The sequence below is a fragment of the Lonchura striata genome, chromosome 15 (genome assembly GCF_046129695.1).
Source record: "Lonchura striata isolate bLonStr1 chromosome 15, bLonStr1.mat, whole genome shotgun sequence".
Lineage (NCBI taxonomy): Eukaryota > Metazoa > Chordata > Aves > Passeriformes > Estrildidae > Lonchura > Lonchura striata.
Genome location: NC_134617.1, coordinates 1,633,625 through 1,658,077, shown reverse-complemented (window position 1 = coordinate 1,658,077; position 24,453 = coordinate 1,633,625). Strand labels below are relative to the sequence as shown.

The window sequence follows — 24,453 nt, the reverse complement described above, 5'->3', positions numbered from 1 at the left end:
CCTGCCACAGCTCTCCGGGTTTGTGCTGGCAGGGTGGGAGCACACCCAGCTGGGTGCCAGGGGACAGCCCACCCTGCTGGGACACTTTCAGCTTGGCTTCACCCTGCGACACGAACACTTGTGCTCGACCAGCCGGCGCCTGTTTGTTTTCCTGGTGTAAGGAGAGCCGGGCCAGGGCAGCCAGCCCAGTGTCACACCCAGTGTCACACCTCCTGGGGAGCCCTGGAGCGGTGACAGCGCTGTCACACCGCTCCCGGTGCTCCCTGAGCCGCCCAGGTGAGGCGAGTGGAGCCACAGCCCCAGCCCAGGGCTGGACGGGAGGTGTGTGGTGCCAGCAGCAGGGCAGGAAGGAAACGGCTTGTGCTGAGGGAAGGAGCTGGCAGGAAGGACAAGCCCATCCTGCAAGGAACTCTCTGGAGCCAGGCTATCTTGCCTCTGAAAAACCAGCCTGGAATGGGAAATATGCCTGAGGGAACACCCGTGCTGTGAGCTGGCCGGGGAGGAGCTGGGGCTGGGGGTGTTGGTCCTGCTTGGTGGGATGAAGATGCTGGGGGAGGAGGGAGCTCTGCCCTGATGGGATTCCTGTCCTGGGTCATCCACAACGTGCTGATGGGAGCAAAGCAGCTGTGATGTGTCCCGATGGCTTTGCTGGACATGGCAGTAAGGGCTCCTGCCCAAGGATGGAGCTGAGAACTCCTGGCATCGGGGCAATGCCAGCCCAAAGGGCCTCCTGCTGCTTCAGAAAGCGCCTGGGCAAGGACTGAAGCCCTGCTGCCACCTGCAAGGGAGGAAGGACATCTGTGTGCCCGAGGCCACGGCCAGGTAACGCCCTCGCTGCCCAGCCTGTGCGGGTCCCTCCTGCAGCCATGTCACTCCCTAAGCCCACATGGCACAGACCAGCCTGGGAATGATCTTCCTGGGGTGCTTTACCCCAGCCGCCCTCCTACCCAGCCAGTTCTGGGAGTTTTGTCTCTCCGTGGCAGGAGGTGGGACAGGCAGGACAAGCAGTGGGACAGGATGGCCTTTGTGGCACAGCACTGGCTGGGAGCCAGAGGAGCAGGTGCATGTGGGTCCCTGTGCTGCCCTGTCCTGCCCGTATCACAAAGGGACCCAGAGCGAAGGGCTGGGAGTGCCAGAGAGCTTGTCCTGGCCCATGGGGAGGTTTGGATCCGGTCACAGACGCTGCCTTGTCCTGCATGAGTCACTGAAAAACTCAGAGTCCTTTTCAGTGACACTTTCTGCACGCTGTGGGTCAGCCTGGAAAAAAACCCAGTGCTGCCATTCCCTCCCTGTGGTCAGGACAAGGGCTCAGCCTCTCTCTTCTCAATAGCTTATTTATAAGGATGCAGACACCTCACCGAGCAAAAAAACAACTTCATGCCAAGCAGGCACTGCTTCCCCATGCCCTAACCTTGGCCACCGCTTCCTCGGTTGTATTTTCATTTCTGTTTTCCCTGTCCCCGTTCCCGAGGCTGAGCAGCGGGTAAGGGACGGCAGAGCAGGGGGGCAGTGCCGGGAACACGCCTGACCTTGGGATAACACGGCGGGAGCCCTGTGCCTTTGGGGTGGGCTGTGGGAACAGCCGGGCATCGCTGGGGCTGCGCATGGGGGCGCAGCAATGCCAGGGAGACATGGGGGACCTGTCCCTGTTACCGGTGTCAGGGGCGAGGCGGTGTCCCGGTGTGTCCCCTGCTCTCCCGGGTGTCCCCTGCCCTCCCGGGGTGTCCTCCCGGTGTATCCCCTGCTGTGCCGGTGTGTCCTCTGCTCTCCCGGTGCGTCACCTTCTCTCCCGGGTGTCCCCTGCCCTCCCGGTGTGTCCTCCCGGTGTGTCCCCTGCTGTCCCGGTGTGTCTCCTGCTCTCCCGGTGTGTCCCCTGCTCTCCCGCTGTATCCTCCCGGTGTGTCACCTTCTCTCCCGGTGTGTCCCCTGCTCTCCCGGTGTGTCCTCCCGGTGTGTCTCCTGCTCTCCCGGTGTGTCCCCTGCCCTCCCGGTGTATCCTCCCGGTGTGTCCCCTGCTGTCCCGGTGTATCCTCCCGGTGTGTCACCTTCTCTCCCGGTGTGTCCCCTGCCCTCCCGGTGTGTCCCCTGCCCTCGGCCCGCAGCCGCTGCCGGCACAGCGCCCGGGGTTGTGCGGACGGGGCGCACGGGGAGGGCGGCACCGGGGGCGGGTACCGAGCGGGGGATCGGCCGTTCTGGCGGACGGGAGCCCGTGCCCGGTGCCGGGCCGGCGGGGGCGGCGCGCTCGGGGCCGGCCGGTGCCAGGCGGGCCGGTGCCAGGCGGGCCGGTGCCAGGCGGGCCGGTGCCAGGCGGGCCGGTGCCAGGCGGGCGTGCGCAGGGACCGCCCCGCTCCGCCCGACCGACCGGCGGCGGCTGCCGCGGCGGCACCGGGCCCCCGGGCGGGACCGGCTCTGCTCGGGGCCATCCCCTGCTCGGGGCCATCCCCTGCTCGGGGTCATCCCCCGCCCGGGGCCATCCCCTGCTCGGGGCCATCCCCCGCCCGGCATCCCGCCCGGTGCGCTGCGGTGTCCCCGCCCGCAGCGGCGGCAGCGCGGCCGGGCACGGCGACCTGCGCAACGCCGCCCGCTCCGCAGGTGAGAGCGGGGCCGGGGGTTTCGGGGGCACGGGCGAGGCTGGGCTGGCTGAGCAGAGGGGGTGACACTCCTGGGGCGCGGTGGGAGCTGCGGGCCCGGAGCTGGCGACCTCTGTGCGCCGGTGTCGGGGAGGGCCGGGCCGGTCTCCGCGTCACGGCCAGGGATGGCCGGAGCCCCCTTAGGGACAGGGATGGCCGTAGTCCCCTTAGGGACAGGGATGGCCGTAGTCCCCTTAGGGACAGGGATGCTGGCAGCCCCCCTTAGGGACAGGGATGCCCGGAGCCCCCTTAGGGACAGGGATGCCCGGAGCCCCCTTAGGGACAGGGATGCCCGGAGCCCCCTTAGGGACAGGGATGCTGGCAGCCCCCCTTAGGTACAGGGATGCTGGCAGCCGCCGAGGCATCAGTGACAGCTCAGATGCGGGAAGCTGCCTGGGAGGGGGGGCTGGGGAAACGAAACCTGCTCCTGCGCTGGCTGCCTGCCCCAACGCTGCCCAGAAATGCTGCGGTTCCATTTTTGCGCTGTCCTCTTGTCCCGCTGAGGTCTCAGGCCAAGGGGGTGAGGGGAGACAACGAGGTTTCCACAGCCTGGGGAAGCCCCCCCGAGCAGCTCAGTGCTGCAGCAACCAGGGACACCCCAATACTGGCATGCCCTGCTGCAGGGCACCCTCCAGGGCTCAGGGGGGTGTCTCAGATCGGGCCTCTCCACCTGCCTCCACTGAACTGGGGTTTGCTGCCACCCCAGGCAGAGGACACTGGTCCTTGATGGGCCTGGACACCTCGGGAGCCCCCAGAGGGGTGCAGAAAAGCCTCCTCCTCTCCACGCCCCATCCCACAGGCAGGGAAGGCAGCCAAATCCCAGAGGGCAGGGACGACAGCTGGCAGGGTGATGCACCCCTGTCGGGCAAGAGGAGGTCCAGTGCCATCTCCTTTTGCTTGCTGTGCCAAGCCCAGCTGTCAGCATGTGCCAGGAAGGGACACTGGCCCTGCCCACGGCTCGCAGCTGCATCAGCCACGTGTTAGCCAGACCTGGTGGGGACAGGGAGAGGGGCTGCAGCCTCCAAAGTGGGCACCTGGCATGGTGCAGTCTGGCACTGGTTGGGCAGGCAGGGCAGGGCAAAGTCTGGGCTGCTGCTTGTGCCATCTGGATTTTATCTGCCACCTCTGCCTTGCCTTTGCTCCTCTCCTCCTCCGCATGGCCGCATTCCTGCCCGCCCCGGGTCTGGTCACAGCCCAGCTGTGCCTGTGCCACACCTCCCTCTCTCAAGGCCTTCCTGCCAGGAGCCAAGCACTGTTTGTGATGCTCTGGGAGCTGCTCATCCTCCCTGGTATCAGAGCAGAGCGTGTTTCCTGAGAAGAAAACATCAGCAATCAGCTCGGATTTTAGAGAGGAGAGCATGCTGTGCCACGCAGGGCCCTGGTATTGCATACCAGGGGCTGCCAGTGCATCTGGCAGAGGCATCAGCAGCTCTGCCCACTTCTCCCCCATCCCAGTGGCTTTTAAAGCAGCTCTTGCTGTCACAGAAACATCTCTTGTTCCAGCACTGCAGAAACACTCTTTGTACTTTGAACAGGACCCTTGAATGCCAGGCAGGGTGCCAGGCACCGGCAGCCAAGGCAGGGAGGGAACAACTGGCCCTGGCAGCAAGGAGCTGGAGGGGAGGTGGCAAACCCTGCCCTGCCCATGGGGACGGGTCCCCACACTGTCCCAGTGCTGGCTGGCAGCTGCCAGCCCCCTGCTGGCACCTGGGGGGCTCCTTGCCTGCACCCCAGCCCCACACGGGGCCACTGGAACGTGGGCACACATGTGTAGCAAGTCCCTGCCTGCCACACGTGGGTGTCTGCAGGAGGCTGCTCCTGCCTCGCAGCCCTTCATGGTTTTCTGGGTTTGGAGCGTGCAGACGGGTCAAGTGTCCCTGGGGACGTGCTGAGGGCCACAGGGGAGGGAGCACAGGCACCGAGCTGGTTTGGGCACCAGAGCACCAGTGCCAGGGCCGCCTGTGCCACCCCTGCAGAGATGGCGAGTGCAGAGCCCGGCTCTGGGGAGGCAGCTGAGGCTGCAGAGGCCGAGTACGAGGTGATGCCGTGGGACAGGACGGAGCAGAGCCAGCGGCTGGCCGTGGACGAGCTCATCAGCAGCGAGGCCAGCTACGTGCACAACCTGCAGCTGTGCGTGTGCGACATCCGGGCGCACCTCCGGGACAAGCAGGTGACACGGGCCACCCCTGCCCGGGGGCTGCAGGGTCAATCTGCCCGAATCACTGCAGGGGCTCCTTCCCCCTTCCTCTGCTCCCCCTCAGCAGCCAGCCTCTGGGGTAGGATCGACTTTGGGTCTGACCCAGTGCAGCCACCCAGTGACTTAACCCTGTCCTGCCTGGGAGCCAGCCAGGTCTCAGCATTCCCAAAGCCTCCTGAAACACAGCGTCACTCACTGGGGTGTCCCATGGGGCAGGGAGACGGCCACCAGCAGCGCCTCTAAAGCCCCTGGTCCATCTCTGATGTATTTGGCTTAGCCTGGGGCATCTTTGTTCCCTTCAGCTGCCCGGGCTGGACCTGGAAGGACTCTTCTCTAACACCGACGACATCCTCCACGTCTCCAGACGGTTTCTGAAGGGGCTGGAGGCCACGGCCGGCCAGGGGCAGGAGCAGCTGCTCTGCATCAGTAAGTGGTGCAGTGCCAGTGGCTGCCCCGTGCCCACCCGTGAGGGGATGTGCCAGCAGGGTGCCCACCTTAGCAGAGCCCTGCCCTGGCACACTTGGCATTGCTCCATGGGCTTTGTCCTTCCAGCAGGCTGGGGATAAACCCCTGCTTTCTCTGAGCCCGTGGGAAAGGACCCTCTCTCTGGCCCCCCTCTCCTTCCCCAGGCACGCTGTTCCAGGAGTTCAAGGAGGAGATGGAGACTGTCTACAAGATCTACTGTGCCAGCTATGACCATGCCCTGCAGCTGGTGGAGAGCTACCGCAGGGACCCCCGGCTGCAGGAGGAGATCCTGGCCACCCTGAATGCCACCGTGTAGGTCCCTGCTGCTGAGCCACCACCTCCCTGTCCCTGTTTCACATCCTGGCCTTGCCCTTCTCCTCTCAGGACACGCTGCCTGCATGGATCAGTGTCACCAGGGTGTCATATCATGGCCACCACCTTTGTGGCATTTCCTGGTGTAATCCCTGGCAGCTGTCCTGGACCCTGGGTTCAGAATCTTTTATGATGGATGCCAAAAGAAGGGATGGGTGACATCCACAGCTGCTGCCGTCCCCCGAGAGGGCACAGCCTCCCCACACGGACCAGAGAGACACAGGCTGGCCCTAGGACAGCTGAACTGTCAGGGGGGTCACAAACGCTGCCAGAGGCAGGAGAAGCAGGAGTGGCAGTGGAGGAGCTGCTGGGATTTGCTGCTTAGGGCACAAGTGATGTGATTCCCAAAAGAGAGATGGAGGGAAGGGAGACGCTGCCAGCGCCCTCCCTCCCTGCTGCCCACTGATGCCATGTCCAGGGCTGGGCAAGCACAGCTGCTCAGGGAGGCAGGACACCCACCCAGGGCTGGCACTGCCTCGGGGCTGCCAGGGACAGTCCCCCTGCAGCTGGAGGGTAGAAGCCAGAAATGCCCCACAACATCTGGGCTGCTGTCTCCCAAAAACACTCCCAGAGAAGCCGTGGAGAGCAGCAGGGCAGGAAGGCAGCCCCGCACACCAGCCCTGAGCCATTCCCCTCTCCATCAGGCCTCACACGGGCGCGTCAGACCTCAGCTTCTTCCTGGTGATGCCCGTGCAGAGGGTCACCAAATACCCTCTGCTGCTGGGGAAGATCCTGGAGAACACCCCGAGCAGTGCCAGTGCCCACTCAGCCCTGCAGGCAGCGGCTCGTGCCATGGCCCAGGTCAATGCCAACATCAACGAGCACAAACGGCGCAGGGAAGTGGGTGAGTGGCCAGGGGCTCAGTGAAGGAGAGGGGCACAGCACCCAGAACAACCCCAGGGCTCTCCTGGGCACTATTTCCCACTTAAATCAGTTCAGAGCTCTCCTGCACTCCATTAACCCTGCCTGGTGGAGCTGCAGACTCTGTGCAGGCAGCTCCTGGAACTGCTCTGGTCCTGTAAATGCCACTCTGGGCAAGACCCAGAGGCTGCAGGAGCAGGGTGGCATGGGGGGGCTGAGGACAAAACCAGTCTGTCCACATTCCTGGGGCTGGGGAGCTGGGAATAACAGTCTTGCCCTTGGGATAGGAGAAATCAGGCTCCCCTTTCTTTTAGGTTTTCCTAATCCTTTCCTTCTTTGACGTGGCTTGTGCTTATCCTGCTGCTCAGCCTCTGTGCTGCTCACCTTCCTTGCTTGCTCAGCCATGAGGTCTCCTCTTCTGATCCTTTTTTCCCCCCTTATTTTGTGTCCTCCCACCCGAGGCAGCGACCAAATACAACAAGGCCGAGCAGCTGACGCTGCGGGACCGCCTGGCACGCCTCAACGCCCACTCCATCGCCAAGAAAACCACGCGCTTCAGCCGGCTCCTCATGCACGAGACTGGCATCGTGGCCAAGGTGGGCAGCCCTCGCCCGCAGCCCGGGCACTGCTGCCCCTCCTCGGTCTTTCCTGGGGCATTTGGCTGCTCCTGAAGTGCCTCAAGAGAACGGGGAGCACAGGGTCAGCAGGGGTGGGGTGCTGGTGCTGCCTCCCGGTCCTCCATCGTGCCAAGGAGCAGCGGGATTGCAGGGATGCAGGAACTGCAGGGATGCAGGAACTGCAGGGATGCAGGGATTGCAGGGATGCAGGGCCACCCCTTCCCAGAGCATTGCAGCACTTTGGCCCCTCAAGGACCAGCAGGACCCTTGGGCCCCCCAGCAAAAGGAAGAACACCCCAGCGTTGCCCAGCACCACCACCACACCAAGAGCTTTGTTGCTGCCTGCACCAATGCTTTGGCCCTTCCCAGATTCACGGAACCTCTCAGGCTCTGCCCTGCCCTGTGAGCTCCGGGCTGCTGCTGCAGCCCCCAGGGATGGCCTCAGCCCTGCCCGTGCTGGTGACAAGCTGCCTCTGTCCTTGCAGACTGAGGACAAGGAATATGACGACCTGGAAGAGAAGTTCCAGTGCGTGGCGTCCAGTGTGGCCACGCTGAAGGAGAACGTGGCGTCCTACCTGGGCCACTTAGAGGTAACACCTTGAGCACAGGCCAGGGGTTGGCCCCATCCCCTCAGGAGCTGTTCCTTGGGGTTGTGGAATACTCTCAAGCCCCAAAGCTGGAGCTGTTGGGGATGTTCAGCGGTTTGCAGCTGAGCTGTTGTGTCAGGGAGTCGCACAGCATCCAAGGATTGCTCGGGTCCAGGGGAGTTTAAACCAAAGCTGAGGCTTTGACAACACTCTCTGAGCTGGTGTCACCTGAGAATGATCCACCCTTAAACTTATCATTATTTCAAGGTCTTAAATGATTGAAAAGGCCGGCTGTTGTTCAGCCTGGGAATTCTTGCTTTAATAATGTGTGTCAGGCAGAAATGTCCCCAGATCAGTCCTGACAACAAATTGCCCTCCTAAAATCACCTGGATCAGCAGCTGCTACGATTTGCTCATGGAAATTCCTTGGGGCATGTGAGGAAAATGCAAGTCAGTGCTGGCAAAACATGCAATCCCCAGGCACAGCATTACCAGGAAAACCTCGGGAAGCGGCCGAGGGTTCAGCAGCAATTCCTGGGCTGGAGAGACCTCGCAGAAAAGCCTGACAAGGGCTGCCCACACAGGATTGTTGGGAAGGAGGTAAAGGAGGGTGGTGCTGCCTCCCTTGCAGGTGTTCCTGCTGCCCGCCCCGCACCGGCGTGAGCTGCAGATGGAGCAGGGACCAGCCCAGCAGCATCGCCGCCTCTCCGAGCTCCTCCACAGCACCGTTTTCCCTGAATTTGTGAGTGCTCCTGCCCTGCACGTCTCCTTCAGCTCTCCCACCTTCTGCCGGGGCGCAGTGGGGGCTGGCAGCCCGGAGCTGAGGGCACCCCGGTGTCCTCACAGTGCCCAGCAGCAGTAACAGGATCCACCTGCAGTCCCTGGCACACGGAGAGGGAGCAGCTCCAGGGGAGAAGGGAGGGCAGGGCAGAGCCGGAGCAGGAGCAGAGCTCCTGAGCCCACCCAGGGCTGGGATGAGCTGCAGTGTCCCTGTGCCTGCAGGGAGATGGAGAGGAGAACAGAGCACCCCCAGGCAGGGGCAGCGTGCCCTGAAATGGGCTCTGGGCAGGCGGTGGGGGGAGACTCAGCTGAGGCTGCTCTGAGCCGTTCAGGGGTCCTGCCCAGCTCTTTCCATGGAGAACACCTCTGGAATTGTGTTGGGCTCCTCCCAAGGGTTTGTGTTGGTTGGCATCCCCTGTGCCCTCAGGGAAAGCTGTCCCAGGTGCTCCTCACTCCACACAAGCCCCTCCAGAGATGCCCAGGCCTCTTCCTCTGCCCCTGTGCTGGCAGCTGCTCCTGTCTGGGGGGCTCGTGTGGAAATTGGGCTTCTCTGACTCCCAGAAGCAGCGTGTGGACAGGCTGGTGTGGCAGCCCCTCTGCAGCCTCTCAGACACGCTGGAGGGGCCCCAGCAGCTGGTCAAGAAGCGCCTGGACAAGCTGCTGGACTACGAGAAGATCCAGGAGAGGAAGAGCGAGGTGGGCAGCGTGAGCTACGACGAGGAGGCAGCCATGAACACCTACCTGGCCATCAATGACCTGCTGGTGGCCGAGCTCCCCCAGTTCAACCAGGTGGCCGTGCAGCTCCTGGGCCAGATCCTGCGCTCCTTCAGCGCCCTGCAGCTGGACTTGGCCACCCAGGTCCTGCACCACGCAGAGAAGGAGCTGGAGCAGGTGAGTGGGACCCCTCAGGTGCAGGAGCTGAGCTAGAACTGCCTTCTCCAGCTTTGGGAGATCTCTCAGACATCAGGGCACTGCAGGTTTGCTGGGGCCCACCTGCCCTTGCAGACACACAGCTCCCCGTGGAGCATCTGTGAGGATCTCCCTTCCTTCCTGCTCAGGAAAAGCCAAATTTTCTCTTCTGCACTGTTAGAAACTGTCCTGCTTTCTGTCTGTGGACACTGCTGGTAATTTATTGATGTGCTGCTGTCTGAGAGATCAGTGTGAGCTCAAAGCTCCTGAGAGCCCCTGCCAGGAAGGCAGGGAGGAGAAAGGCAGCTCCTGGGCTAGGGAAAGCCTCCCCCAGCCCCATCCCTGGGAGATGTCTCCCAGAACTCCCAACTGCTCAGAACCCTGAGCCTGATGTTTGTAAATATGGGAATGAGGGCTGCCAGGAGCTGAGCACAGCCCTGGCCTGAGCCACGACCAGGAGGAGAACAAGGTGCAGCTCAGAGCCAGAGAGGAGCACCTTTGATCCCCTGTGCGAGGTGAATTTGGTGGTCAGGTCTGCTCTCTTTCTCAGCCCTTCTTCCTCCTGCTTCCCTCCTGCCCCTGCCCAGAGCTCTCCCTGATGCCAGCCTGTCTCCACAGCTGCCCCATGGCCACATGCCCCTGCCCAGCTTCTGGAAGGTGGTGGAGGACAGCCTGCAGCAGTCGGGTGCCCAGCTCCGTGCCTTCTGCCAGGCCTTTGAGACGGTCACACCCAGCCCTGGCACACAGGTAGGGGCTGGGCAGGGCACGGCTTAGGCCAGCTGCATGAAGAGAGAGATTGCACAGGGCAGAAAATCCCCTTGGTGGGGAGGCTGGCTCGGATCAGGGCCCAGGGGGTTGCCACAGCATTTTCCCCAAGCCCCTGAGAGCTGGGGATGAGCAGGGATGAAGCAGCTGAGCTCTGCTGGTTCTGGACACTCATCTCCAAACCTGGGCGTGGAGCAGTGAACGTGAAGGAGTTTCTGCTCTTAACCTGCCCCTGGGATGTGATCCTGCAGAAAGCAGAGCAGGTGTACCTGCAACAGGAGTACCCTGAGGGTCTCACGGAATGCTCCTGTGTCTCCCTGTGCTCCCCACCAGCCTCTGACCCCTGCTGAGGAGAGGAAGGTCCTTTCCCTTGTGAGCAAGCACGGCCCAGACAAGCTGTACCAAGTGACCAGCAACATCAGTGGCAGCAGAGACTTGGACCTGACCCTGCTGAGGGGACAGATCGTGGCTCTGCTGCAGAGCGCCGACACCAGGGGCAACACCAGCAGGTGGCTGGTGGATGCTGGAGGTACTGTGGGCACTGTGGGCAGCCTCTCCTCGCCTTGGCACCGGGGCCAGATTCACCTGAGCCATCTCCTCAGCCTGGATGAAGCAGCAGGCCGTGGTCTCCTGGTGCTCGCTGCCAGGCTGTGCTCAGCCCAATGCCCCCTGAGCTTTGCTATCAGCTCTGAGGTCCAGGTGCCCTGGCTGATTCCCCAGGGGAAGTGTCATGGCTGGGGAAGGAGAATCCACACACGCAGAAACACGTGGAATGCCTTTTTTGGCAGGGATTTCTCCTGGATATCCCCTAGTGATGGGCAGGGCTGCTGTGTCGTGCCAGGCAACAGCCAAATTGTCATTCCCGTCTCCTGCAGCCAGTCCTGTGTGTGCCAGGCAGCAGGGCCCCACGAGCCGTGTGTGTCCATGTCCTGCAGGTCCCCGAGGGTTTGTTCCTGCTGCCAAACTCCGGCCCTACAGCCCTGCACAAGTGCAGCAGCCTGTGCTGCAGCTGCTGGGCCTGGACGGTGGCACTGAGGGGAGGAGACATTCCTGTGCAGCCCCTGAAGCTCCCAGGCCACAGGTGGCCACCTTCACCCCAACATTCCAGGTGAGAGTGGGGGACATCCCCTGGGGCCATTTCTAGCAGCCCTACCAGCTCCCTGCTAGCCCTGCTGTGGGTGGGAAGGTGGACCTGCTTTTCCAGGGTGGGGGACCAGTGTGGGACCAGGGTGGACAGGGCAAGAGAACTGTCCCTGGTGGGTGCCCAGTCCATGCATGGCACTGCTGTGCTGCCCTCTCGGAACTGCCACATCCTTCCTCCCTTGACTCCCAGCTCCAGCAAGGGCTCCCTCCCTCCTTCCCTCCCTCCTTCCCTCCCTCCTTCCCTCCCTGCCTCCCACAGGTGGTCGCCGGCTTCTCCTTCGCCGCCCGGAGCCCGCAGGAGCTGAGCCTGCAGGCGGGGCAGCCCGTGCAGCTGCTGGAGCCCCACGACAAGAAGGGCAGCACGGAGTGGAGCCTGGTGGAGGTGAACGGCCAGAGGGGCTACGTGCCCTCCAGCTACCTGGTGACCGTCCCCGTGCAGGAGCCCGCGGGCTGGAGCTTGCCCGTGTGAGCGTGGCAGCCCCGGCAAGGGCACGGATGGCAGCTTGGCACCTGAGGACACCTCACAGGAGATGCTGGAGGGAGGCAGCCCCCGGCTGGGAAGGTGGTGGGACAAAGCCCAGGGACGTGGGCACGAGGATGGCACTTGGGAGGCGCCTTTGGATGGGAGGTGTGAGGGTGCCAGGTCCCGTGTGTGTGTTGGCACAAAGCAGAGCAGCACCAGGGAGTGAGTGAGGGCAGGGGGCTGCAGTTATCCAGGGATTTGCTGAAATCTCTGCAAGTGGCAAATGTGTCCTGGGGTGATGAGGCAGCATCGCCCTGGTTAGAGCAGGACTGAGCAGCAAAGTGCAGCCTGCAGAGGGGTCCTCAGCCAGGCACTCGGACACCTGGGCACTGAGCACCTGGGCACTGGGGCACTTGGGCACCTGAAGCACTTGGGCACTGGGCACCTGAGCACAGGAGAATTTGGCTACCTGGGCACCTGAGAATTTGGCTACTTGGACACCCAAGTGCCTGAGAATTTGGCTACTTGGGCATCTGAGTACCTGAGAAACTGGGCACCTGAGTGCCTGAGCTTTGGACACTGGGCAGATGGGTACTGGGCACCTGAGTACAGGAGAATTTGGCTACCTGGGCACCTGAGAAATTTTCTACCTGGGCATCTGAGTACCTGAGAAACTGGCCACCTAGAATTTGGCTACCTGGGCACCTGAGTACGTGAGAAATTGAGCACCTGAGTACCTGAGGATTTCGCTTCCTGGGTACCTCAGTACCTGAGAAACTGGGCACTTGGGCACCTGAGAATTTGGCTACCGTGGCACCTGAGGATTTGGCTACCGCGGCACCTGAGTGCCTGAGCCTTGGGCACTGGGCAGATGGGCACTGGGCACTTGAGTACCTGAAAAATTTGCTACCTGGGCACCTGAGGATTTGGCTACCTGGGTACTCGAGGATTGGCTGCCCGGGCACTGAGGATTTGGCTGCCTGGGCACTGAGGGTTTGGTTACCTGGGCACTGAGGATTTGGTTACCTGGGCACTGAGGGTTTGGCTACCTGGGCACTGAGGGTTTGGTTACCTGGGCACTGAGGATTTGGTTACCTGGGCACTGAGGGTTTGGCTACCTGGGCACTGAGGGTTTGGTTACCTGGGCACTGAGGATTTGGCTGCCTGGGCACTGAGGGTTTGGCTACCTGGGTACCCGAGGATTTGGTTACCTGGGCATTGAGGATTTGGTTACCCGGGCACTGAGGATTTGGCTGCCCGGGCACTGAGGATTTGGCTGCCCGGGCACTGAGGATTTGGTTACCCGGGCACTGAGGATTTGGCTGCCCGGGGACTGAGGATTTGGTTACCCGGGCACTGAGGATTTGGCTGCCCGGGCACTGCGCTCTCGGCTGCGCTGGGCGCGGCCGGCAGAGGGAGCCCCGCGCCCGCTCCCGGTGCCCGCGGGGACACCGGGACCGTGCGGGGATACCGGGACCGTGCGGGGACACCGGGACCGTGCGGGGACACCGGGACCGTGCGGGGATACCGGGACCGTGCAGGGATACCGGGACCGCGGGGATACCGGGACCGTGCGGGGACACCGGGACCGTGCGGGGACACCGGGACCGTGCGGGGATACCGGGACCGTGCGGGCACCGGGACCGTGCGGGGATACCGGGACCGTGCGGGCACCGGGACCGTGCGGGCACCGGGACCGCGGGGATACCGGGACCGTGCGGGCACCGGGACCGTGCGGGGACACCGGGACCGTGCGGGCACCGGGACCGTGCGGGCACCGGGACCGTGCGGGGATACCGGGACCGTGCGGGCACCGGGTCTCCCGAGACTCCCGAGTGCCCCTGCCACCCTCACAGACCCCCGGCGGGCGGGCGCAGGTCCCGTGGAAGAGGTTTTTGGGAGAATCAATCCGTGCTGGTCCTGACTTAAGGCTCGGTTTGGGAACGGAGGCAGCATTCCCGAGGTATCCGTGCCTCAGTTTCCCCGTGGCCGCACTTTGAGGAGATGCTGGTGGGGCTGAGCTGGGCAGCCCTGCCACGGTGCCATCAGGAGCGCCGCGGGCCTGGCACCGCACGCTGCCCATCCCTCACCGAGGCCAGTGGAGCACCCGGCTGGCGTCGCCCCGGCTGCCCTGGGCTCCAGGCACTGCCCACATCAAAGGTGCCCGTGCCGGCTGGTGAGTGCTGGCATGCCCCGTGCCCTGCCGTGCCCTGCCGTGCCCTGCCGTGCCCGGGGGCAGCAGCACGCCCGGCCACCCACGGGCTCCCTGCGGGCTCCCCAGTGCAGCCGTGGCTGCGGGCTGGGCAGCGGGGCAGGGCGGGCACGTCCTCACCCAACCCCGAGCAGGTGCCAGACGGGTGGGCACAGCCCCAGGCAGTGCCCTGCGCGTCCCCCGGGGGGGCTGGGGCTGTTTGAGGCAGAGTGGGGCTCACCCCCCTTTTAGCTGCACCTGTGGGGTGGCTGGGGGGCAGCCACCTCTGCCCAGGTGCCCTTGAAATGCCCGAGGAAATGCTCACCTCCACAAAACCCGGGAGGGGACAGCAGTGCCAGAGCTGGGACGTGCCCTGGGGATGTTGCCAGCCTGGGGAAAGGCTGGTGGGTTCCTCAGCAAGGGGAAAGGAGTAGGCTGGGGACGAGGGTCCTTGAGCGGGGGCCGTGTGTCTGTGCTTGCCCTGCAGCCACACGGCTCACCCCTCCAGCTCCCTGCTGGTGGCTCCTCTGGATTTTTCCATCCCTGATCAAATCCCATCAGGTCGGGTTTCCCTGTTTGCCCTGTGCCAGGCCGTGGCAGCAGCCGGGCAGGTCCTGTGCAGCGCTGGGAGGTGACAGTGGCACAGGGAGCGCCGAGCCCGCTGCTGCCTGGGCCCCGATCTTCCCGTGCAAGGAGCGCTGGGCTGGGCAGGGCCGGGCTGGGCATCAGCAGCAGGAGGGAAATGAGCTCCTGTGGCTCCTCCGGCCTCTGGGTGCCCAGGGCTGAGCTGGGCTCTGCTCTTCCCCCAGTCCTGCTGCCAGCCTCGATAGCCAGGGGACCTTTCCCGGGGGTCTGTCCCCAGGACAGGGCCCGGTCCTTGGCTGCAGGACATGGGTGCCCATCGCTCCCTTCTGCCATGAATTCACCCCGAGCCTGGAAGTGCCCTCTCGGAGTCACGGGAGGGCACGGGGCTCTTCCAGCCCAAACATGAGGGGGGATAAAGGGCACAAGAGTGCCTTTAAATAGCCTGTCAAGGACAGGCTCTCCCGGGAGGAATGCTCTGGCTGGCCCGGTGGAACATGCCAGTGGCTGGGGGCACGGGGGGACAGCCGGGCAGGGCCGGCAGCTCGCCAGGAGCCCAGGTCAAGGTTAGGCACGGCCTTGGCCCGGTGCCACCGTGCCACGGCTTGGCACCGGGGAAACGGAGCCGTGCAAACAGGGAAATTAATGCCAGGCCAGGGCTTTGCTGTGCCCGGGGCTGATCTGGGGGTGGCAGCGGGGCCAGGCAGCCGCCGCTGCCCGCACGGAATTTGGCAGCGGCGCTGCTGCCGGAGCCGCCTCCGGGGCAGCTCCGGTTGTCCCGGAGCGGCTGCGGCGCTCCTGTCCGGGCTGATTCATATCCTGGACGTGCGGGCATTTGGATGGTGTCCACCCGCGGGGTGTGACAGGGCACGGCCGTGTCCCCAGGGCGCGGGTGCCAGCCCGGCCGCGCTCCGGGAGCAGGACGGGGCAGCTCCATGTGCCTGCTGCTCCCTGGGGACACGGCGCTGCCACCAGCGCATCCCAGGTGAGATCCCGGGATGCCAGGAGGATGGATGGCTGAGTGCCCAGGTGGCCATGTGCCCATCGGCTCTGCCGGGGCGCCCCGGGGGAGGAGATGTGAGAAAAAGCAGCTGCCACAAGCCCCAAGCCCAGGCTGCGATCCCAGAGCCATCCCTCAGCACGGGGTGCAGAAAGGGAGAGGGCCAAAAGGCTCGGAGGGCACAGCCAGGAGGAGCAGGGTGGCCACCTGGGCTGAAGGGCACAGCCAGCCCGGGTGGCTTTAGGCACGGAGCTCAAGCTGCCCGCGCTGCCAGGCCGAGCTGGCTCCCAGCAGAGCCAGCCTGTGCCGCAGCGATCCCTGCCACCTGCCCACGGTGGCCCACGAGGAGCAGCCCGAGCCCCCGGCCACCCTCGCCGGCCTCTCAGGAGCCCCCTGGAGCAGCGAGGCCCGAGGAAGGGATGGATGAACGCCATGGATGAGCCCGGGGCTGCAGAGCAGGAGGGCAGCCGTGACCAGCAGCGCTCGCTCCGGGCTGGCGCAGCTGGCACCTGAATTGTCAAATAAAGCGTGAAATTGCTTTCGTGCTCTGCTGCCTTTGCTGAGCTGGGCCGTCTTTAGGGCCCCCCCGTGCCACCCGCGCCGTGTCCCGCTGTGGTGGCACTGCCAGCTGAGCCCCGGGCTGGGCTGGCACACCGTGCCTGGCGCATCACACGTGGCACACCGCACATGGCACACCGTACAGGGCACACCGCACATGGCACACATGGCACACCATGCTTGGCACACCATACATGGCACACCGCTCATGGCACACTGTACATGGCACGCATGGCACACCGCACATGGCACACTGCACATGGCACACCACACATGGCACACATGGCACACCGCTCATGGCACACCGTACATGGCACACATGGCACACCGCACATGGCACACCGCACCTGGCACTGCCCCCAGTGCCCCTGGGCCGGTGGCTGCGGGTGCTCCAGCGTCCCCTCCCTGCCTCGCAGCCCCTCCGCTGGGCAGGAGCACCAGCGCCATGGGGGCAGGGGATGGGGGCACCAGGAAAGGGATCACCCACCCCTGCCGTGGGGCTGTGATGGATCCCTGTCGTGGGGATGGGGATGGATCCCTGCCATGGGGCTGCTGTGGCGCTGTCCCACCTCCTCACCCCGCGGGCTGCCCAGGGTGCCGGGTCAGCTCGGTGGGGCGCTGCCCGTGCCCGTCAGACCTGGCTCCCTCCGGCCGTGCCAAGGCTGCGGAGCTCCCCCCGGCAGGGACAGAGGGACAGCCCGGCCCTCGCCCGTGGGTGACAAATGGCTCCTGAGCCACCTGGCTGTGCACAGAAACTGTTCTCCACCTCTAATAACAATAATCAATCATCCTGCTCTGGGCAGGGCATGTGCAAGGTCTTCCAGTGCTGGGGAGCTGGTGGGGCTGGCAGGGGGATTTTGGGGGGCTCCCCTGAGGGGACACAGAAGCCTCTGCTCCGGGGGTGGCTCCTCTCCTGCACTGCCCACCAGCAGGGCAATCCAGGGCAATACACACCCTGCCAGGGGGAGTGCCAGCTCCTCGGGGCCGTGAAAATCGTGATTTTGGAGGGGAAAGCAGCTGGGAGCCCAGGTCTGGCACGGGGCACTGGGTGCTCCCTGCTCCAGAGGATCCCACGGGTCCCCGTGCCAAAGGAGCTGCTGAGTGAGGCCCAGGAAAAGGGATTTCTGCTGGGCCCAAGATACTTTGCCCCAGGGAAGTGGTGCCACTTTTTTCCAGCTACTGATAAAGTTAAACCCTTGATCTGGTTAACGATTTAGCCCATAAGGCAAGCCGGGGTAGGACAGCAATGCTGTTAATGCCACTGGCTTGGTGACACTTCAGTTTTTTCCTAACATCTAAGCCAACCCTACTCTCTGTCAGGTGGAAACCATCGCCCTTGTCCTGCCACTTCTGGAGAAATCCAGGGCAGGGAAAGGGAACGACAAGGACAAGGCCAGGCGGGTGTGGGGGTGCAAATGCCCCCATGGCAAAAACTCAGGGAATGATGGGGATGGGATCCAGGAGCCCCAGGAGCTGTGGGAACCCCTGGGAAAGGTCCTCAAGCATCCAGAGGGGTCGGGAAGCATCCAGAGGGGTTGGGAAGCATCCAGAGGGGCTGGGAAGCATCCAGAGGGGTTGGGAAGCATCCCGCTCCCCTCCCCGCTGTGCTGGGTACTCCACGCAGCCCGCAGAGCCACATCTTCATCTCTGCCCAAAGGAGGAGATTTGGAGTCTAAAATCTGCCTCTTTCAGGAGGAGCTCACAGGAGCTACAAGCTGCAGACACGAACTCTTTTGTGAGCCCGACCCGGCTGGGATTTACCTAAAACAGCCCCAGGGAGGAGCGGCTGGGCGGGGATGTGGGGGGAGAGCAAGGGAGGGAGGCTGCCTGGTGTTTGTTTTTCCTAATGAAGCCCCATAATCAAATCATTTCAATTTTAATTGTGAAGCCAGCAGGCAGATTTCTGTCTCCAGATGGGACGTGATAGGAATAGTTGAAGGCTGGGCACGTTCTGCCACTCACCTTAATGCTTGGGACAAGGCAGATGGGAGCAGCACGGCTTGGGAAGAGCCTGGTCCCCCCCGGGATGAGGATTGGAGCTGGGATCGGACCCCAAACCTCTCCTGCTTTGTTGATCCAGGGAAACCGACCCCTGGCAAGATGTGCTGCACCATTCCCAGGTCTGAGCAGGGGAGGCAGGAGTTTTCCCTGCTTTCATCTCCCAGCTCTGCCAGGATACATGAAATCTATTTGTGGCTTCCACTTACCATCTCATTTTCTTGGGTGTTTGGACTTTGGGAAAAGAGGAAAATAAAGAAACTGGGTCATTTTGCATTTATTTGGAAGAGCTGAGATGTTAACCCTCCAGCTGCACAGAGCTCTGCTCGTGTCTCTGTGGGACTGGCAAACTTGGAACAAGTGGTGGGGGAGAGGAGAAACCTCCTCAGCAAAAATAAAGTGTCTTTTGCCCAGCTTCTTGTTCAGGCTGGGGGGAACTGGGTGCAGCGGGGCTGGGATTTGCCCTCCCAGTCTAAAGCAGTGACCTGAGGCAAAACACATCAACTTGTTCCTTGTGATGGAGAAATGGAGCTGGGAGTGATTCAATCCTCCAGGGAGGGGCATCCTGCTGCCTGCCAGGCCTCAGCAGTCACCCAGGGCATGGGGTGGGCATCGAGGGCTGTCAGGGAGGGGGGATATCTCCTCTCCTCCCCCCCAGAGAGGTTTGTTCCTCCCAAAGATGCTGAGGCCAGAGGTACAGCGTGACCCAGGCAGGTCACAGCAAGTATGGAACACCTCGTGCTCCTCTTGGTGCCTTCCCCAGAGCCATAACGGGGCAGAGCCCAGCTCTTATCAGGGCTGCCTGCTGCTGCTTTCACCTCCTCGAGCTGCTGCCCTCCCCATGCCCACAGTCCAGCTCGCAGGGCTGACAGCATCTCTGGAATCTCCTGGAAGGGATCCAGGCGGGGAATGCCAGGCACAGAGCAGCCACCAGCATCCCTGTGGCCTGGCCTCTTCACTCTTATCAGCTCTCCCTTTTGTGCCTGAGTCATCAGGGACGAGAGCATCAAATCAGCAATAAAGTCATTACCTTGCTAAGCAAATACAGATGAAAACCTCACTTTATTTTTTGAAATCCGAGCCCTGGCTCCTGAGGGCTTGAAGTGGCACCTTCCCTGTGCCAGCCTTCCCTCGGCTGGGTGTGCTCCAGCCCCAGGGACAGCCTGGGTGAGGAGAGGAGGGGCAGAGGGGCACTGTCCTGGCAGCCCAGGGATTTCCTGGGATGGGGAAGCTCCGTGCTTGGTGCAGCCCCACTCTGGTGGCTCCAGCTGCAGGAACTGGGCACATCCAGTGGGAGTGACACCCCCTCTGCTACCCTTCACCCCTGGCACCTCGTGCCTCCTGCATGTCTGCAGTTCAGCATGCCATGCCATGCCATGCCATGCCATGCCATCCCATCCCATTATCCCATCCCATCCCATCCCATTATCCCATCCCATCCCATCCCATCCCAGGGCTGATTTGGGATTCTGCTCTCCTTCTCCCTCCTTGAATATCCCACCGTGTCCAAATGGGAACTAAACTGAGGCCACCAGACTCTTTTGTGCCAGGGCTGCGGGCGGTTTCAGCCCTGGCTCCTGGCACGAGCGAGTGGCTGCCAGGCTCTGGTGGGCACCGCTGTGTGCTGGCTCTGCTGCCGTGCCCAGCGTGCCCTGCCTGCCCCAGGGCCAGGCAGGGCTGGGGTTAAACCCACCCTGACCAAAACCCGTGCCAGGGCCGTTCCTTCCTGGCATGGCAGCTCCAGCTCAGGCTGCCCTGGCCCGCTGCCCATCCCCGAGCGCTCTCCCGGTGTCCCGGGGGTTCTCCCGCTGCAGCCCCGTGGGGAGGTGCTGGGCACGGGCTGGCAGCTGCCCCCACAGCCTGGCAGGGGCTCAGGCAGCACCAGGAGGAGGTGGGGATGAGCTGGAGGCAGGCTGTGGGACACAGGGCAGGGGCTGGGGGTGTCCTGCCAGGGAGCAGCACCCAGCTGGCACTGGGTGACCCACCGAAGCAGGCAGTGCCACCCCAGCAGGGCTTGTTCTCCTCAGGCAGGAGCAGGAGGAGGAGGGATGCTGCTCATGGGTGGACTTGTCCCCCTGCCACGCAGGAAAAGGTCCCTGAGGACAGCAGAGGAGGGCAGACCTGGCTGTGCTGGGAGGGAACAGCCGCTGGGAATGCCAATGACCGGCCCTGAATGCTGGTTTTGTTTTGTCCCAGGCACGGCTGTGCCCTGCCTCTGCCAGGCAGCGTTGGAACCCTGCTGCTCACGGGGCATGAGTGCCCTGGGAAGTGCCAGCGACAAAGCTGAGCTTGAGGAGCAGCCCTGCATGCCACCCTGCCAGGCTGGCACAGCGGGCACAGCGGGGATGTGCTGGGCTCTTCCCAGGCTTCCAGTGAGGTTTGATCCCGTCTGCCAGAAGGAAAAGTGATGGGAAGAGAAGAGATGGTCAGGAAGTGAGCGAGGTGTGCTTCCTGCATCCCTCCTGCTCAAATACTGCACAATTCCTGCCCAATTCCTGCACAATTCTGACAAAATTCCTACCCAAATCCTGCTCAATTCCTGCTCAGTTCCTGCACAATTCCTGCCCAAATCCTGCACAAGTCCTGCTCAATTCCTGCACAATTCTGTCACAATTCCGCCAGAGTTCCTGCTCAGTTCCTTCACAATTCCTGCTCAATTTTGGCAAAATTCCTGCTCAATTCCTGCACAATTCCTGCTCAATTCCTACATAAATCCTGTTCAATTCCTGCCCAATTCTTGCCCAAATCCTGCTCAATTCCTGCACAGTTCTGGCACAATTCCTGCACAGTTCCTGCTCAATTCCTGAACAGTTCCTGCTCAATTCTGGCACAATTCCTGCTCAGTTCCTGCTCAATTCCTACTCAATTCCTGAACAGTTCCTGCTCAATTCTGGTACAATTCCTGCTCAATTCCTGCCCAATTCCTGCACGCCCACCTCTCCCCTGCATGCCCCTTGGGGCTGGGCAGTGCAGGCAGAGCTTTGCCTGGCTGGGGACGGAGCTCTCAGCTGGCCCTGGAGCTGGGACAGGGAATGCTGCCCCGTGACTCTGCAGGGCTCCTGGGGAAATGGAGATGCTGCCAGGCACGGTGGTTTTTACAGCCTCAGCCCTGCTGCACGCTGCCAGATCCATGCCCTGAAAATCTAGTTTCCTAGGGATAAACAGGATTTCTTATTCCTGTTGCTAATGCGATATCAGCGCATTGCAACGCAGATGTTTTAATAACACATAGCTCTTTTAATGGAGGGCCTTAAGCTAATTTACTTCCCAACATTTGTATATGTCCTATTTGCTCATTTATTCATGCAGTAAATGGAATTAAAGTTGCTAAAGGTTTAGAAAATTACAAATACACTGGAGACGTGCACCTGTGTATTAGAACAAGGAGCAGGAGCTGCTTTCCTGGCACAGAGGGTGCCCAAGGCACGTGCTGCTGGCTGCTCCCTCCCTCCTGTGCAGCCACTCGGGCTGGAGGGGAAGGCAGCCAGGCACTGCCAGACCCCATTCCCAGGGATGCTGACAGTTGTGACAACCACTGCATTTTTATTTTTATCATCCCGCCAACGCCGCTCTTTAGATCAGCTTTTATTAAAAATAAATAATGCTTTTAAAGCCGGCGCTGGGGCACCAAACTGTGACAAAGGCCAGGGAGGCGGTGCTGAGATGATTAATGTGGTTTTTCCAGTGAAATTCTGTAGCAGTTCTCCCGTGCTGAAGGTTCTGCTGACAGCTGTGGGCAGGAAAAAGGTGCTGGGTGCCATTCTCAGCCTGGCACCTGGAGCAGGGGCACAGGTCTGGCTGTGGCCTCACCCCTCCTTGGCCAGGCTTTGGTGGGCACAGGTCGGGCAAAAGCCAAAGGGATGTTGAGGCGCAGAGCCCTGCCTCAACAAAGGGATGTATCCATCCCTTCTTCTCCCATTATCCCCAACAACTGCCCCCAGCAGGCCCAGCCACCCGAGCCCAGCTGAGGGGTGAGCACAGCTCACACTCGGGGCAGGGAAAATGGGTTTTGAATGTTCCCTGCCACACAGCCTGCAGCCCGGGGCTCCAGGGATGTCACACACCCATCGTGTCACCACCCTGGGCAGACCCATGCCGGGCACATCTCCATCACATGAGGAGGCTCCCCCATATCCCACCCTCCAGGGGAAGGTGAGGAAACCTCCAGCACCTCGGGAAAACCCCCAAAGGCTGTGCAAGGCTGGCCTTGCTCCCCCTGGGCAGGCTCATCCCACCCAGGCTTCCCAGGAAGGGACACCAGTCCTTCCCAGTCCGAGCACTGGTGGGATGGCACAGCTGCCTCTGCCCATGGCCACGGGGACAGGGCAGCAGCTCCTGCCCTGCTGGGACAGCCCCAGCTGCAGAACCCCTGCCACGATCGGGGCTTGTGGCTGGGGAGCTCCATCCTTGTCCAAGAGGTGCCCATCACCTGAGGCTTTCCCCAATCCCAGCTCACGGCAACCAGCGGGAAAAGCAGCGAGCAAAACCTTAGGCAAACATTTCGGGAATCCAAAAATCTCACTCTGTGAGCACAGTTTGGCTCAACAGCTTGCTGGGGAATGGCAAGCACTCGATGTCCAGAGGCAGAGCCGGCCCGCGGAGCTCCCGTTATCTGCTCTATTGTAATGCAGGCGAACCCAATGGGAAGAAATGATGATTATTCAGAAGGCTGAATTATTTCTTTATTGTAACTATGCTAAAATACATTAATATACTATGTAAAAGGAGGATACTAAAACTACATACTACTTTCTCTGACTCTATCTCTAACTCTAACACAACTTGTGACCCTCTCTGAGAGCCCAGCCCCAGATTGGCCACCAGGCTCAAACAATCCTCACCAGAATCCCACCAAGAAATCACCCCAGGGAAGCAATTCTCCAAATGCATTCCACATAGGAAAAACAAGGAGCAGAAATAGGAATTGTTTTCTCTTTCATTTCTCTCCGTGCACCTCTATGAAAAATCCTGAGAGGGAGAGAAGTGTACTTGCCACGCTGCTCCATCAAGGAAAGGTGCTGCCACTCACTGCTGCACTCCCGTTATCCCGCTCCCTCCCCTGCCTTTCCAGGCCGGAGCATTTCTCGAACTGTGCTTTATCCCCATCCCTGCCGCTCCTTTTCCAGCGCCACCAGCGCCGACAGTGCCCACCGTAAATCCCGGCTGCCCGGTGCCAGCGCTGCGCGCCCCGGGCGCTCCCGGCGCGGCAGCGTGCGCCCTCCGCGGCGCGGAACGCGTGGGCACGGAGCGGCCCCGCGCTCCCTCCTCCCCGGCTCTGCAACCCGGGCTCTGCAACCCGGGCTGTGTAACCCGGGCTCTGCAATCCGGGCTGTGCAACCCGGGCTCTGCAATCCGGACTCTGCAATCCGGGCTCTGCAACCCGGGCTCTGCAACCCGGGCTGTGCAACCCGGCTCTGCAACCCGGGCTGTGCAACCCGGGCTCTGCAACCCGGGCTCTGCAACCCGGGCTCTGCAACCCGGGCTGTGCAACCCGGGCTCCGCAATCCGGGCTCTGGAATCCCGGCTCTGCAATCCCGGCTCTGCAATCCGGGCTCTGCAATCCCGGCTCTGCAATCCCGGCTCTGCAACCCGGGCTGTACAACCCGGGCTCTGCAATCCCGGCTCTGCAATCCGGGCTGTCTCGATGCCGTCTCCAGCCCAGCCCCGCCGGCTCGCCGCTCCCGGCGAACCCGCGCCCGTCCCTGCGGGGGAGCGCGGCGAGGCGGCTGTGCTCTTACCTCTCGGCGGAGCCGGGAGCGCGGCGAGAGCTGGAAATAGCCCCGGCTGACACAGATAGCTGTGCGGGAGCAGCAGGGGCCCGCACTTGCCGCGGTGGTTGCCGGCTGCACGGCGATGAGTCAGCCCGAGCCCCGCTCGGGCACACGAGGCTGCCCGGCCTCCCGCCCCTGCCCGCCGAGCCCAGCCCGGGCCCCGTTGCCGGGGAAATTGGTGCTCCCCCCCCTCGTCCTCTAAGCACAGGAGTAGGGAGAGGATGGGAATGAGAGCATCTTGCAGCTTTTTAAGCTCTCGAGATGCTTTCAAGTGCCGGGGAGGCTGTGCGAGCTGTGATTTGCTGCATTATTTCTGTTGCTATCCCTGCACGGGGAGCTCCTGTGTGCAGAAGAGCTGCTCGCAGCGAGTCAGCATCCAAACGCTGCCTGTTCTGGGGGAGGCTGAGCCCCACAGCTGCCATCACCCACAAGGGACTGGGGGCCACCCTGGCACCTTTCAGCACTTCCCAGCGTCTCTGGGATGGGTCCCCTCTAGCTCAGCCGTGGGTAACCAAAGCAGCCGGACACCGAAGCGGTGTCAGTTCGCCCCGAGCTCCTCCAGCA

General features: G+C 62.5%; 1 protein-coding gene across 1 annotated transcript; it reads left to right on the top strand.

Annotated features, from left to right (window-relative positions):
* The first annotated feature begins 2,481 nt into the window (after positions 1–2,481).
* ARHGEF37 (Rho guanine nucleotide exchange factor 37) lies at positions 2,482–13,077 on the top strand. The gene is made up of 13 exons (XM_021547183.3): positions 2,482–2,592; positions 4,607–4,800; positions 5,130–5,253; positions 5,457–5,604; positions 6,309–6,508; positions 6,991–7,121; positions 7,628–7,732; positions 8,361–8,471; positions 9,071–9,400; positions 10,037–10,165; positions 10,517–10,712; positions 11,119–11,291; positions 11,586–13,077. Exons 2-13 carry the CDS (start codon positions 4,609–4,611, stop codon positions 11,793–11,795), a joined length of 2,049 nt encoding a protein of 682 aa, XP_021402858.1. The 5' UTR covers positions 2,482–2,592; positions 4,607–4,608; the 3' UTR covers positions 11,796–13,077.
* The last annotated feature ends 11,376 nt before the right edge of the window (positions 13,078–24,453 follow it).